This window comes from Podarcis erhardii (assembly GCF_964252035.2).
Source record: "Podarcis erhardii genome assembly, chromosome: 1".
Taxonomy (NCBI): domain Eukaryota; kingdom Metazoa; phylum Chordata; class Lepidosauria; order Squamata; family Lacertidae; genus Podarcis; species Podarcis erhardii.
The window spans coordinates 122,805,685-122,821,586 of NC_138497.1; the positions used below are offsets into that span (position 1 = coordinate 122,805,685).

At 45.4% G+C, this 15,902-nt stretch overlaps 2 protein-coding genes across 5 annotated transcripts in view; one reads left to right on the top strand and one right to left on the bottom strand.

Annotated features, from left to right (window-relative positions):
• MFSD6 (major facilitator superfamily domain containing 6) overlaps positions 1-10,544 on the top strand; it is a 43,637-nt gene extending 33,093 nt beyond the window's left edge. For 2 of the 3 annotated variants that reach the window (XM_081872302.1, XM_081872303.1), the window contains exons 5-7: positions 1,646-1,744; positions 4,151-4,431; positions 7,432-10,544. In XM_081872302.1, the coding sequence (XP_081728428.1) occupies positions 1,646-1,744; positions 4,151-4,431; positions 7,432-7,611 (560 nt within the window). In that variant the 3' untranslated portion in view covers positions 7,612-10,544. The remainder of the gene's footprint in view (positions 1-1,645; positions 1,745-4,150; positions 4,432-7,431) is intronic. The other variant, XM_081872304.1, reaches the window with a different exon arrangement.
• A 2,208-nt stretch (positions 10,545-12,752) lies between these two features.
• The window catches only part of NEMP2 (nuclear envelope integral membrane protein 2), a 103,886-nt gene continuing 100,736 nt past the window's right edge, over positions 12,753-15,902 (bottom strand). For both annotated transcript variants that reach the window (XM_081839182.1, XM_081839181.1), the window contains one exon: positions 12,753-13,225. In XM_081839182.1, the coding sequence (XP_081695308.1) occupies positions 13,009-13,225 (217 nt within the window). In that variant the 3' untranslated portion in view covers positions 12,753-13,008. The remainder of the gene's footprint in view (positions 13,226-15,902) is intronic.

A 15,902-nucleotide genomic window follows, 5' to 3' on the forward strand; every position in this document is an offset into this window, starting at 1 on the left:
ATCTGGTTGGGTTTCCCCAGCCACTCTGGGCAGCTCCCAACAGAATATTATTAATAATAAAGCGATCAAACATTAAAAACTTCCCTAAACAGGGCTGCCTTCAGATGTCTTCCAAAAGTCAGATACAGTGCTACCTCTGGTTGCACACAGGATCCGTTCCGGAGCTCCGGTCGGATCCTGAGGAATTTGCAACCGGAGGTGCTGCTTCTGCGCATGCATGCAGTTTAGCGCTTCTGCGCATACGCGCAGTGAAACCTGGAAAAATACGTCCAGGTTTGCTGTGTACGTATCTTGAAGGATACATAACCGGAGGTGAACCTAAATAGAGGTACCACTGTAGTTGTTTATTTCCTTGACATCTGATGGGAGGGTGTTCCACAGGGCGGGCGCCACCACCAAGAAGGCCTTAACAGTTGTATTCAAATGAAGAACAGAACGGGAGATGATCCCATACTTTTAAAATATTTGCAAGTCCCGATACACACAGATGTGGGCACACATCAAAGGTTCTAAACATCAATCCCCAACTCTCCATATCTGTCCCTTGCTGAGTACTCTTTTAGTTTCATGCAGGAATTTAGAAACTTTAATCATGCATGCATGGTCAGAGGAGGAAGCCTGCCCGCCAGTTGTTAGCATAAATTCAATGCTTTGAGCATCGTGAGCAAATTTTATTCACTTTAAGTTAGCCATGCCAAAAGGGAAAGGGAAAGGACCCCTGGATGGTTTAGTCCAGTCGAAATCGACTATAGGGTGCAGCCTTTGTCCGCAGACAGCTTTTCTGGGTCATGTGGCCAGCATGACTAAACCGCTTCTGGCGCAACAGAAGCCAGAGCACACAGAAACGCTGTTTACCTTCCTGCCACAGTGGTACCTACTTATCTCCCTGCACTGGTACGCTTTTGATCTGCTAGGTTGGCAGGAGTTGGGACAGAGCAACGGGAACTCACCCCGTCACAGGGATTCGAACCGCCGACCTTCTGATTGGCAAGCCCAAGAGGCCTAGTGGTTTAGACCACAGTGCCACCCGCGTCCTTAGACACGCCATAGTTCCACTCTACAGTGGTGCCCCGCAAGACAAATGCCTCGCAAGATGAAAAACCCACTAGACGAAAGGGTTTTCCGCTTTTCGAGGCGCTTCGCAAGACGAATTTCTCTATGGGCTTGCTTCGCAAGACGAAAACGTCTTGCGAGTCTTGCGATTTTTTTCGCTCCCCCCCTTTTTCTAAGCCGCTAATAGCCGCTAAGCCGCTAATAGCGCTAAGCCGCTAATAGGGTTGCTTCGCAAGACGAAAAAACCACTAGATGAAGAGACTCGTGGAACGGATTCTTTTCGTCTTGCGAGGCACCACTGTAAATCCAAGCCATGGTGTTTAAAATGCTTCTACAACTTCTCTCCTAATGTTTTCATCCAAAGGGTGTGATCTAACTGGCGTAAAGTAGACCACGTTAAAAGTGCAATCCTCAGAGGTGCCTCAGAAGATAATTATATATATATAAATAAATAAAAATAAACCTATAAAGATGCAAATCTGCCTTACTTTTGAGCCAGACCTTTCGTCTATCTACTTCATTACAGGTCTGGCTAGAAATCGCTCTTTGCATGCTTGAATTGGGTCTCACTCTTCCCTGCTTCTCTCCACAGGAGCTGCTTCGACATTCAGAGGGATAGGAATGGCCTGTCTTGTGATCCTATTGCTTTTTGCTTTGATCCAGTGGGTGGCAGTTCCTGATGAGAAAGAAGGTAGGTAGATTATTTCCATGTATTCAGAGGCACCCAACCTAACAGCATTTTCCTCTGCCTCTTGGGGTGATCTCATCTGCTTTGAACTCTTTTCCTCTCGTGCCCATTTAGTCTCATTGCTCATTTGACTCGAGTCATAACCTTAGTGCTATAGGGCCGGGCTTTCTTTTAAATGACCTCGTGTTTTCTTCTGTTTAAAGCAGAACTTTCCACGCTGGGCACACAGGGGCTTTTTCAATAGAAGCCATCCTTAATAAGCAAAAATGTCAGGTCCTCTGTCTACAAGACAAACTGATCCAGAGACAAGGGAAAGACAGCAGCATTTGGACATTATTATTATTGGATGTCTCTGGGAATGGGGGTCTAAGAGTGAAAGAGCTTGCTAAGGATAAGCACTGCCCCATAGTTCAATTTGTCTTGCTACCTTACATATAATTCATTTTAAAGCATGAGCAGATTCTTGATAAACTGAGCTGCAGTAAGAAAATAGCGCTCTATCTGAGTCAGGGGTAGGCAACCTAAGGCCCGTGGGCCAGATTCAGCCCAATTGCCTTCTCAATCCGGCCTACAGATGGTCTGGGAATCAGCGTGTTTTTACATGAGTAGAATGTGTGCTTTTATTTAAAATGCATCTCTGGGTTATTTGTAGGGCATAGGAATTCGTTCATCCCCCCCCCTCCAAATAGTCCGGCCCACCACATGGTCTGAGGGATGGTGGACCGGCCCACGGCTGAAAAAGGTTGCTGACCCCTGATCTGAGTTATTCTTAGCAGCAAGTGGGCCCAGGGAAGCCATTGTGGTGTTTTGGACTACCACAACTGCAAGCTACACTGTGTCCGTCAGCTGGTTACCCCCGGGGCTTCCTCCTCTCCCATTATTTCCCAACTTTCCCCCTCCTCTGCCTCTGAGCTGTGACCTTCCTCAAACCCCTGTTGTAAATCTAAACTGTCTTCCTCTTCCTCCTCTCTGGATGAAGGGTCAGGGTGGGGAGGCGGTCTCCACCGTTCCTCTTCTGCCCAGTCCCTGACAATTACAGGGGGCTGCACTAAGTGTGTCCCCCTCCATGAAAGAATCATCGAACAATAGATTCTATTATTCTTTCCATACAGAGCTTAAGGGTTTGGGGGTTCTGAAAAGTGCCCTTGATTGCTCAGAAGTAAATTTTATAGGGCAACAGGGTGGATTTGGTTTAAATCATGATTTAAATTCACTAGTCAGTAAGACTTGATTTAAATCATTTTTTTACAGTGGTGCCTCGCAAGATGAAATTAATTCGTTCCGTGAGTTTTTTCGTCTTGCGATTTTTTTGTCTTGCGAAGCACGGACTTTGGAAAAGCTTCAAAAATCACCAAAGTCTTCAAAAACCTCAAAAAAGGCTACCACACCGCGTGCTATGAGTTGCTCCTCGAAGTGAATGCACGGTTTTAAGACAAAGGAAACAAACTTGCAGGACGTTTTCGTCTTGCGAAGCAAGCCCATAGGGAAATCCGTCTTGCGAAGCAACTCAAAAAACGAAAAACTCTTTCGTTTTGCGAGTTTTTCGTCTTACGAGGCATTCGTCTTGCGAGGTACCACTGTATTTTTATTTTACAGAAAGACTCATTCTTGCTAGTGTAAGCTTAATATTTACAATCAGATGAAGGTTTCATTTTTGGAATAATAAATTTTCAGAGTCGTTTTTACAGTTCTATCAGAAATTACTGATTTGGTTATACTATTATAAATACATAGACCGATCATTATGAAATTATTGTGAGATTTAATAAGGTAACTGTTTATATTTGGACAACCTTTCTTCTGTACTTTATTGGAAGGAGAAAAATAACAATTTGCTTAATAACAATTTAAACAATTTATTTAACTAAAACAATAACGTTGTAGCATATGTATCTATGTTTGTTTACTGATGCGGTTAAACAATTTTATTTTTTTAAAAAAACCCTTAAGACTGGGTTTTAGCACACATGAAAAACTTAACTTATTTCCTGATGAATAGCCCTTGGACTGTAATGTAACTTAAATAGAAAACTTATCTATAGAAATATTTTTCCTCCAAAAGCATTGTATTTTAAAAATCCGATTTGCATTTTTTAAAAAATCTGATTTTTAATATTTTTTTATTGATTTTTATCCACCCTGTACGGCAGGGGTCGGCAGCCTAAGGCCCATGGGCCACAAGTGGCCCCCGGGGGTTGTTTAACCATCCCACGAGCCGCCCCTAAACCGAGCCGCCCCCTTGGCCAGTAGCCGCGCGCTGCACATGTGCAGACGCTGGAAATCGCGCACGCGATCAGGCCCACGGAAGAATCTCCGCTGGAGTGAACTGGCCCAGGCGAGGTAAACCTGGCCAACCCCTGCTGTATGGCAACAAATACTGACCTTTCAAATGGTTATTTCGAACTTCAGAAAAAACCATGCTGGCCGAAAGGATCCCAGTGCCTTCCAGCCCTGTGCCCATAGCCACCATTGACCTGGTACAGCAACAGACGGAAGATATCATGCCTCGGCCAGAGCCCAAGCTTCCTCCCAAGAAAACAAAGCACCAGGAAGAGCAGGAAGACGTCAACAAGCCTGCCTGGAGTGTCAGCTCTTCCCCCTGGGTCACTTTCGCCTATGCTCTCTATCAGATCAAGGAAATGGTCCAGCTCTCCAAAAGCAACCAGGTGCTCGAGAACCAGCCGTTGCAGGTAACCCACGCTTTGCTGCCTAAAAGGTGTTTTTAGGAGGAGAAATCGGATATGTGGTTTTTAGGGTTCCAAGGAAACGTTCTTGGGGTGGGTGTGATCATTGGTACCTGCCATCCCTTTCTTAATTCGGACAGCAGAGAAACGGGCAACCCCATCCAATAAGTGGGAAATGGCTCAACTCATTTCCTAGCTTATTCTTCCGTTTTGACAGGTGTGCTTACCTGACAGGCGAATGTCTCTTGCAAGCCTCCCTGAATTCCTAGCTGTTAAGCTTTGCATTCCAAAAGAAATAGCATTGGGGGTATCTCAACCACGCAGATCTGTCCGTTGGGGTGTTTAGGGCAGTCTGGGAGTGGTGTACACAGGGGGTTCTGGAGAAGAATTATGGGGCTTGCAGTGCTTTTCTCTTCTTTGAGGTAAACAATACAAGCCCCAGAAGGTTGTATTTGGGGGCTTGAGCCCATAAACTCCGCGGGTTGTCTCCATATACAACATGGAAGCTCCTCCGATTGTGGTTATTCAACAAAACTTATTAGCTGTTGCTTGAATACTGACTAGAGAGAATTCTGCTTTGTGCAACCACAGATTTAATCTACGGAATGCTTTACCACAAGAGGAGATAATGTGTATATCTTACAAGGGTGGGTTTTTTGGTGTTTTTCTTTTTTCTTGGAAAGGGCAGATAATCAGTAGAAATTAGCCACAACAGCTATATGCAGCCTCCAAGCATCAAATATTTGCGGCAGGTTGATGCAGAGCAAGGCTGGAAACAAAGCCAGTCTTAAAAGTACCTGGATTTTGGGAAGAAGGTTCTGTCTCTCTCTCTCACACACACATATATGGGGTTCCCTTTAAATATGGACTCTCACCGACTTGATCTTATATATATATATATATTTATATTTAGTTGGTTAATCAAATGATGTTTAATTCACTGAATCTTAAAATGCATAAATATGTGTGCAAGGAAAAAGAATCCGAAGAAAATAGCATTACAGTTGTACCTTGGTTCTCGAACAGAATCTGTTCTAGAAGTCCATCCGACTTCTGAAAACGTTCAAAAACCAAGGCGCGGCTTCCGATTGGCTGCAGGAGCTTCCTGCACTCAATCAGAAGCCGCCTCGGATATCCAGCTTCCAAAAAACATTTGCAAACCTAAACACTCACTTCCGGGTTTGTGGCATTCAGGAACCGAAACAGATGAGTACCAAGGTGTTCAAGAACCAAGGTACGACTGTATTTGTCTTAATTGATGTGCACCCTAGAAAACGCATGATCCCTTCTCAACATTGGAGAGGATGCTTCTTATAAGATGGCACCGATCACTTTTTAAAAACTTACTTTTTAAAAAAGAACCCCCCCCCAAACTAACGAGAATCTCCTGGTTAATCAGGTACATATTTGTGATCAAGTAATTGGATTGTTGACAGTGTCTATTGCCCCACTCTGGACTGAGGTGTAGCCAGCCTCCTATGTCAGGCTTCCTGAATCTCGGCACTCCAGATGTTTTGAGATTACAATTCCCATCATCCCTGACCACTGGTCCTGCTAGCTAGGAATCATGGGCGTTGTAGGCCAAAAAACATCTGGCAGGCCGAGGTTGAGGAAGCCTGTCCTATGTGATTTGCAGCAATGATGCACGGGGGCCAAAATTTGGAGCAAAAGTCCTGGGGGGCCCCCAAACACAACATGGCTGGCCATTGCGTTTTGAAATAAGTGACTAGATATTGCCATCTATAGAGCTCCCCTCACTCTGCAAGGCCAGAGTCTAAAATTACCCAATTCCACCAGTAATTTGCAGGCGGGCTTCAGCAACAAAAGAAGGAAAACATTCACATTGTTGTAAGGCAGTGGGGGAGCCTATCAACACTGCTGTTGAATCCAAAGTTTTGAGAAACCTGGTGTGTGTTTGCCTGAAAGTACGCTGTACTAACTACCGTACTTCTTTAATGTGCTGTTACACTCAAGCAACATTGGCCTTTAATTCCACCAAGATCTTCACAAGCAGCTTAACCGGCTAATGACAAAATTCTTAGTTTTGTCATCAAGAGGAGTCTCTGCCTCATAAAGCATTTGAGCAGCTGTCTTAAAAATGAGACTAAATATGTCCCTTCAGAGGTTGGCACTAATGATAGCTCATTGATACTTTTGCACAAGAATCTGTTCCACTACTATCTAAAGCACCCAGGGAGAAGCATCTCAGCCCTTGAATGATAGATGTCACCTACATTAGAGTCAGGAAAGAATATGGCCCCTTTGCAGCCATCGGACCCAAGCTAGCAGGGAGATCTGAATACACAAGCCTGCTGCCATGTTCCAATTGGGCCGCAATGGTCTGTGGGATTTGTTTAGTGTTTGGATTTGAGGGGGGGGGTCGTGTTAACTTTTAGCTTTAGCTTTATGTTTGCATATTGTAGAAACGAACTCGTTAAAAATACCTGAGAAAATGTTACAATCTCCCCTCCCCCCCTTTTTTTTCATGAGCAGGAAAATGGCCTGCTGCTTAGTAAGTCTCCTGAAATATTCATAGCTCAGCTCCAGAAATAGCAAACTCTTAACTCGCTGTGGCGCTAATGCAAAGGATTACATGGAAAATATGTCAAGCAAAGTATGTGCACAGGAGCGCCAAAACGTGTTAACGAGCCGTAGGGATGTGCTGCGTTATTGCCTATGTAACATTTCGAGAGAACGTTTTTTTGCCTTAAAATACAACAAGTTTTTTTCATGCATGCTTCTTGGGGAAGAGCAGTTAGGAAAAGGTAATAAGCAAGGTAAGTTCTTTTGACATCTTGCTGTCCAACGTTTTTACCTGGATATGATCGCGCTTCCCCATAATTGCTCTTATTGCTTATGTGCTGTGCTGTGTATGATTTTTCCGTTGCTGCTGTTGTTCTGACAAGGCTGCCTGGCTTACCTGCAGTAGAAGAATATGTGCGCTTTCCTGAGCAGCGGGAAAACCGCAAGTATGCATTTTTACATGGGATCCTTTTTCTTTCCTAGAAAGCCAACAATAGTCATGACTCTGCACCAAGCGTCCCTCAGAATCAAAGCAGTGATGCGTCTGCAGAGACTTCTGTACCTACAGCAGCTCCTGAAACTCATCTCAGCCCAGGCTGCACCGATCCAGACCCAGCTCCTGCCGATTGCAGCGCTCAGCCTCCTGAGGCAGGGCAGGAATAGGCCTTTGCTGCCTGTCGTCATCTTGTTGCACTGGATCCTGCTCTTTGCGGGGAGCTGAGAGGAATGCTGAAACGAAAAGCTTGAAACTGCAGCTCCCTTCATCTCTGCGATGGTAACCTGACACAGCACGCATTTTTAAATATTTAAGGCCTTTTTCTGTGTCAAAGCCCAATAGGCCTGTGGCAGGAAGGACTAAAAACCTAGGAAGGCTAGGCCAGAAGAGGCCGGTGTCAAAATAACTAACTAGAGTTAAAATATTCCACACAAAACGCTTTTCAACCTTTGCGGGAACGAGGTTTGGGGTCCATTTGTGCGTAAAAAAAAACGGAAATCTAACTTGGTAGTGGATTTAATTTGTGAAAGTCTGCTTCGGTTCCGAAAGAGGAATGCTGCCTTGCATTCTCTCTTGCTCGAGACAATGAATTATTATTATTTTTAAAATCAGTTCTTAGGGAAGGGGAAAAGAGAATTCATAGGTATTTCTCTCCACCCACCCACCCTAAATCTATGTTAATTTATTGGGAGGCATATTAGTTTCCCAAGGAGAGATGCATAAACTACTGAAACTCTATAGAGAGACTACGCTAGTTAAATACCTAAATGAAGGAGCAGCTTAGAATTCTGTCTTTTGTAAAGACTTTTCAGGAACTTTGAATAGCTTTGGGCCAGTTGAGTTCTGTGTTAAAAATGAGCCTTGGAACCTTTTGAACTGGCCAGGTTGCTGTTCACTGCTCTCTGGCCAGGCCGCAGGGAATTGGTAAGGGCATTTAGACTGAATCAAAACTATTTAGCTGCCTACAACCCTTCGTTTACGAGGCTGTGGGTTAGGGCTTGTGTTTGTGTTGTGTAGGTTCGGCGTTATGCATAAAACCCCCCACTTGACTGCAATTGTTCCGTTTGTGAGAATATGGGACCCTGTTGACCCAACCCAACGCGGGGAGAAACAGTCTGTGGAGGTGAATCTTTCCTTTCCAACCCTGTTGTAGTCAGCTATGGGGTATTTGCGTTCATGCTCAGAGGCGGGAGCCACATATGCACATCTGGGACCAATGGCTGTTCTCCTAGCTCACATAGGATGTCAGAATCCTTTTTTGGACTTGGGGGACACCCAGGTCTTGCCAGGGAAAACCCATAACAGGATTCACGTGTGGTTCGTGCTGACAGCACCTTTTGTTTGGTGCAAGAGAGGGGATCCTTGTGAGCTTGGCCGCTTTACTTCTTGATCAGGGCCAATATGTTTTATCTCACGATAGTGTAAAGTTTATTTTATTGGGGGGCGTGGTTATATTTATTTATAGCAGGGGTGAGGAGCCTGCGGTTCGCTAGATGCTGCTAGGACTACACATACCATGATTCCTGACCATGGGCGGTGGTTGATGGGAGCTGGAGTCCAGCAACATGGGTTTTTTTGGGTGGGGGGGGACAGACTGCCAGTTCCTCACTCGATGTGTGGGGTACATTTAAAGTGCCTGTGGGCTGCCAAAAGGGGTGGGACACAACTCCTAATGGTTCTTGGTTAGGAAAAGGTGAAATCATTAATATAAACATAGCTGGAATGACAGAAGAGCCATCTTACATAAATGAAAAATCGGCACCGTACGTTTTGAGCTGTCGTGACAACACTTTGTGTTGCTTGTCAAATACACTGGCAGATTCATGTTTCTTTTCTTTTCATGTTTCCCAAATGTTAGTCGAACCCGCTTTTGCCGATTATAGCTGAGAAAAGAAACGTTATAGTGGCTGGGACAACCCAGCCAGGCAGGTGGGGGATAGATAATAAAATTATTAACATTATTATTTATTCCAGGCCGAAGCCTTGAGGCTCAAGAGGGTTGCTAAAAGCTTTCTCTCCTGAGGAACAGCTGCTTAAAAAGGGCAGGGTTGCTCTCATACTGAAAGGCAGCACAGAACCAAACCACTGTTGTCTTCTGGCAGCCAAGCGACGTGGCAAATGGCTGTGTTTGCCCCCCACCCCACCCCAGCACTTACACCCCTGGGCAGACCAGCCTGTATACTAAGATTCATTTCCTGAACTGGCTTTTGGTTGGCGACGGGGAGAGACATTCCATTCCATGTAATCGAGACAAGCGATGGCCGCAGGCGATCAATCCTTTTAAAAGGTGGACGGAAATGTACAGCCTAGTGTCCACCACCCAGGTGTTTTGGACTACATCTCTCATCAGCCCCAAACACAACAGTGTGACCCTGAGACTTCTGGGAGTTGTAGTCCCAAAAGGCTGGAGTGGGGCTCCAGGCTTGGCGAAAGCTGCTTGCAAGGAAGCATGTCAGATTTTTAGATCTGTTCTAGGCAAAGCTGCGTGGGGGTCACACTTGGCTCGAATGCAGACCACGTAACGGAATACCTCAAGCTAGGTTGTGAGGAAGGCAAAAGAGCCCCTCAGATTTCCGCATGGAATACTATGGGGTCTTCCCCATGCATAAGCCTTACAGAACCTAGACGTGGACACCTGGGACCAAACAACAGAGAGTAGTTGATAAGTGTTTTGGGTTTTTTTGCACTTCCACTTAAATGTACTGTAAATTTATCATGACTTGTTTAAGTGTCCTTTAAAAGAGAGAGAGAGAGAATCAGAATTGTATTTATTATGTTACAGCTGGGGTACGTGTGTGTGGAGGTTAGGAAACAACCAAGCAGATGACAGGCTAAAAACAGTTTAAAAATAAAATATTAAACCCTCTCTTTAGCTAATTCGTAGAGAGATTCACATGGCTAACGTTGCCAATAACACCTTAATGTGCAGCAGCTGCGTTGTAACGCTTTGAGCTTACGCGTTAACGTTTACACTTCTGAATTGTCTGTTGAACCTGTTCCTTCGTTACACGCGGGCGATGAGACCGTACACGGGTTTTCGTATTTGTGAAATTGTTAAGATGTAGTGAGAGAAATAAAATTTCACTGTATATGTAAAACAGATCTCTGGCAATGCTCAATTATTATTACGTCCAGGCTCATACAACTGCATGGAGTTGGCACAGGTAACTATATTTTTACGGACAGTGGGACTGTAAACTTTTAAAATTGTGGACAGTGGGATTGTGTGCTTTTTAAAAAATGGAAAAACCATGAAGGGACACAGCTGCTTTTTTATTTTTTGCATAGCCTCATTAGGGGAGCCAACCTGGGCTCCATGTTATGGGTGCCCGTGACGTCATGTCGTCACACTGCGATGTGATGTCATGACATCACACGCGCCCCCTGGCCTTGGAACCTGACTTCCAGTGCCACTAGAAGTCAGGTTCCGAGGTCTTGCGGACGTGACTTCTGGTCCGACGCACCGGATGTTGGGTTGGGGGCCCTGTGATGTGGCTGCTGAGCACCCGCAACAAACAATCTTATTGATTTATTGGGGAGCCACTTTGCTCATCCTTGGTATTTAATAGCACAAAATGGTATGTCAGCTGCTCTCCAGACCCACCGTTTACCCATCCCAACTCTAGCCCTACAGGGAGAGGGCAGAATATCACCTTCGCTTCCTTGGCCATTCAAAATCTCTCTGCTCTGCATCCTCGGCTGTTGCTGGATACAGATGCGCTTTGCAAGACTCCACTCCTGGCGACAGCGTTGGGAGTCTTCCGGCTCATGCTTCTGCTTCCTCTACTTTTAAGAGAATGTTGTTCCTGAGCAGCCCCTGCCTTTTGAAGTCCCCTTGGGCGGTAGAGCTCAGCTTTAAAAGCTGTCTTGCGTGAGCAGCGTAGCCATTCGTACTGATTTGAATCTTGGCTGTGATATCTCTCTCCTCTCCCCCTCCCCAGGCTCCTGAGATTTCAGGATGTACTTCTTTTTTTAGCTTTGCAAATAATCCTTGTGAGGTAGAAAGATAAAGACTTTGAACCGGATTATCCACCAGAGAAAGGGGAAATAAAGGGATCGGCTCAGCATGCAGTATATTGAATACACACCATCAAAAGCTCTCAAGATTGCACACCCCACCCCTACAAGAATCTCTCCTAACCCATATCAAATGCTCCTTTGCGGAGTGTTCCATTAGTTCCATACAATCACATAATAATTATAATAATAATATAATAATAATTTTTTATTATTTTTATCCCGCCTATCTGGCTGGATTTCCCCAGCCACTGGGCGGCTTCCATCAAAAGATTAAAAGTACATTAAGAGAATTTAAAACACATCCTGCATGTGATATACTGACGGGCTTGTTTCATTTAAAATAAAACATTCAACACCACTTGTGATAAACCAGAGACCAAGCTGTGCACTTCTACGCCACAGTGTATGTTTTTTCTATAAATTGTTTTTATTTGCTTTTTACAATACCAAATTACCAAAAAAAAAAAAAAAAAAACTCAATTACAGATCCATATATAGAGATTCCTCTGAATCTCAGAACTTCACCCCTTCCCTGGAGTCCCCTTTTAATCGTTTAAAACTGCATCTTCTCCAGACTCTTTAACTATCACATCATTCCATGCTTTCCATGACAATTGATACACTACAAGTGAAACCAAGACCATGCCAATGTTTCCATCTGCTTACCGTGGTCTCTTAAATATGTTGTGAATTTCCCTCATTCTTTATTATAAAGTTCTTGTCCTCTTGGTTCCTGAGTTTTCCGGTCAACTTTGCCATTTCAGCATAGTCCGTCGGCTTGGTTTGCCATTCTTCTCTGGTAGGGACTGTGTCCCTAAGAGTCCCCACAGTGTATGTTTGGAAGGAAGAACAAGACCCCACTTGCTGGCCTGCCCAGAGCTGCCCTAGACATCCAGATATTCAGTAGAAAGTTGGGGAGGCAAGCCTTGTACCCACAGTTGAATGGATGTGGGGCCCGTAAGATGCTGTGGACTTCCACACACACCATGCGGTAGTGGAAATTCTGCCCTCCCTCTACCACAGGATACATACTTATTCCAAACCAGGATATGTAAATAGGGAAGAGGATAATTGCAGCAGAGCTACAACTCCCTCTTAAACATCAGCACCATGTTAAAACCAAAGACTGACAACTTTGGTTCACCCTCGCCTTTCGAAAATAATAAAAAATAGTTTTTTTATTAGGCTTTAAACTCTTGCTCGTTTTCTGAGCTCAGCACCCCAGAAGTTGAGTCTTTTGACAATCGGGCAAACAAGCCATATAAAAGTGGTCATCTTTTTTTATATAATCAGCAGGGAGGAGATTTCCCTGCAAGCCTCTGATTCGGAATAAAAAACAAAAGCCTTGTCGAACTTCTGGTTAAACCCAGTACCTTTGGGTTGCAAAAAGAGACGTGAAGCGGCAGAAGAGACTCCTTCGGAAAATCTTGGCTGCCCCCTACAGTGCAGTTCAGAAAGCAGAATCTTCCAAGGTCCGTTCTGCGAATTCTCACTCACTTGCAAAACTGCGGTGTGTTTCCCTCGCTACCTCCAGACAGTGTGACTCAGAGAACATCTTTACTGAAAAAGTTTTGCCTTTGTTCCTCTTCCTTGGGGTCTTCCTCCACCTCGCAGGGCTCCCTTTGGCGGTCTGGCTCCGCCTCGGCCTCTGGATTAAAAAGTTGCTCTTCTAAGGCGGCCCCTCCCAAGCCGTACTGCTCGTCGTGGGCGGCCACTTCCTCAGGCGACACGTGCGGAAGCCCCAGGACAAATTTTGCAAATCTAGGGGTGGGGCAGGAGAGATCATAAAGCATAGCTGTCCACTTGCATATTTGAAAATAAGGCACCAGCAGCCTCGAAAATAAGGGACCAGCAGCCAAAATAAGGGATTTTAGTCAACCAGCTGAAATACGAAGTTAAAGGGGACCAGATAATTTGGGAGAGCAGCGGCGGTTTTTAGCCCTTCGTTTTCCAGAGGTTGCTGCTCAAGACACCAGCCGATGAAACACTGCAATTAAATAACTACAAGCAGCAACCACTTTTTGCACAAAACGAAGTCCAAGCTACGGAGATGCTGCTGCAATTCTGTATCTTTTCTCTCGTGCTCCATCTGCAGCTCTCAGTTCCATCAGGCGGGGCGGGAGGAAGGGGGGGGGGATAGTTCCCGAAGTAAACCCGCGGATCAGACCATTTATGCTAGTCTACAACTACAAATCTATGGGAGAAGCGCTTGCGGTCCTTCCTCCGCTTTCCCCCTCTATGGTTAGCCCTTGGAACACCTGCCTGTGCCTCCGCCTCCTCCTCCTCCTCTCTGAACTGCTTTCTCTAGGGTTGCCCTCGCTCTCCTCTCAAGGTTCCTCAGTCCCGGCGGGGAGGGGCTCCGGGGGGCCGAGGCTGGTGAGAGGAGGCCGGAGGGGGGCGGGCCGGGCAGCCAAGCAACACAGTTGGAGCTTCCCTCCTCCCTGGCCGGCAGGGAGGGAGGGAGAGGAGCTGCTTCCTTTGAAACCTGGGAAATTTAAGGGACATCATCAAAAAGGGACAGCAGCGGGACACGGCGCTGGGATAAGGGACTGTCCCGCCAAATAAGGGACGGTTGACAGCTATGTCATAAAGCGCTATACAGTGGTGCCTCGCAAGACGAAATTAATCCGTTTTGTGAGGCTCTTCGTATAGCGGTTTTTTCATCTTGCGAAGCAAGCCCATTGACAGCTTAGCGGATTAGCGCTATTAGCGGTTTAGCGGCTTTTAGCAATCAGCTGTTAAGCGGCTTATCAGCGGATCAGCTGATAAGCAGCTTAGCGGCTTAGGAAAGGGGGGGGGAGGGGAAAAAAACCACAGGAACTCGCAAGACATTTTCGTCTTGCGAAGCAAGCCCATAGGGAAATTCTTTTGCGAAGCGCCTCCAAAACGGAAAACCCTTTCGTCTAGCGGGTTTTCCGTCTTGCGAGGCGTTCGTCTTGCGGGGCAACACTGTATATAAAAGTGCCGCTCGGAAACTCTTGTCCACCACACCCACTGCGTTCTTAGCACCGGCAATATCTCCCACATCTTTCAAGACACGTTTGTGTCTTTGCATTTCAAGTGGGGGGGAAATGGGCAAAGCAAGCATAAGCTAGCACTGGTCGCCAGTTATACATGATACCTGGACTATGATGAGGAATACTTGCTGGCATAACTAACAGATGGTAGGAAGTTGCTCTCAACCTTCTTTCCATCTCTTTCTGTTTTGTTACCATTCTTATTTACTATTATTTCTCTTAATTATTTTATCTTACTGAATTTGGGTAAGAACTGCACGCGGGTGAAGGTGATGTCCCTGTGTGAGAGGCAGCGAAGGGGAAGTCTCTCAGCAGTAGTGATAATAATACAGTGGTACCTCAGGTTAAGTACATAATTCGTTCCGGAGGTCCGTTCTTAACCTGAAACTGTTCTTAACCTGAAGCACCACTTTAGCTAATGGGGCCTCCTGCTGTCGCAGCGCGATTTCTGTTCTCATCCTGAGGCAAAGTTCTTAACTCAAGGTACTATTTCTGGGTTAGCGGAGTCTGGAACCTAAAGCGTATGTAACCTGAAGCGTATGTAACCCGAGGTACCACTGTAATAATAATACAATCATATCTCGGGTTATATGTGCTTCAGGTTGAATGTTTTCAGGTTACGCTCCGTGGCGACCTGGAAGTAATGGAGCGTGTTACTTCCTGGTTTCACCACTTGCGCATGCGCAGATGCTCAAAATGACATCATGCATGGAAGGGGCAAATCGCGACCCGCGCAGATGCGGGTTGCGTTCACTTCAGGATATGAACAGGGCTCTGGAACGTATCCCGTTCACATCCAGAGGTACCACTGTAATGATAATAATAATAAAATAATAATAATAATAATAATAATAATAATTATACCCTGCCTATCTGGCTAGGTTTCCCCAGCCACTCTGGGCAGTTCCCAACAGAATATTAAAAACACGATAAAAAATCAAGCACTAAAAATTTCCCTAAATGGGTGAGAGGCTGAGAGATGAAAGGGACGCCCCCAGTTATGAGCTGGAAGGATGCACCCTTTTCTGTATGGGACGGAAGATATATCTGTGAGAGAAGATTCTGTACTTACCTGTCTACTTACCTGTCTCTACGACCTTTTCTCTGTTCTTTTATTCTTTTGCTTTTTTGTGTGTTATTAGTTTGTTTTTTATTGCAATGTGAAAAGAGTTAATACAACCTTCTCCAACCCCACCCCCCAATAATAATAATAATCCTGCTCCAGAAGGGCAGTTTATAACTTGATTAAAACTCAACAACAACTCAGCTTAGTAAGCGGCTCCTAAATTCAGCCTACACTAGGGATGGGGAACCAGTGTCCTTGCCCCCAGATGCTGTTGGACTCCATCTTCCATCAGTCCCAGCCCTATGGCCAATAGGGATGATGGGAATTGTAGTCCAACAACATCCAAAGGGCCACA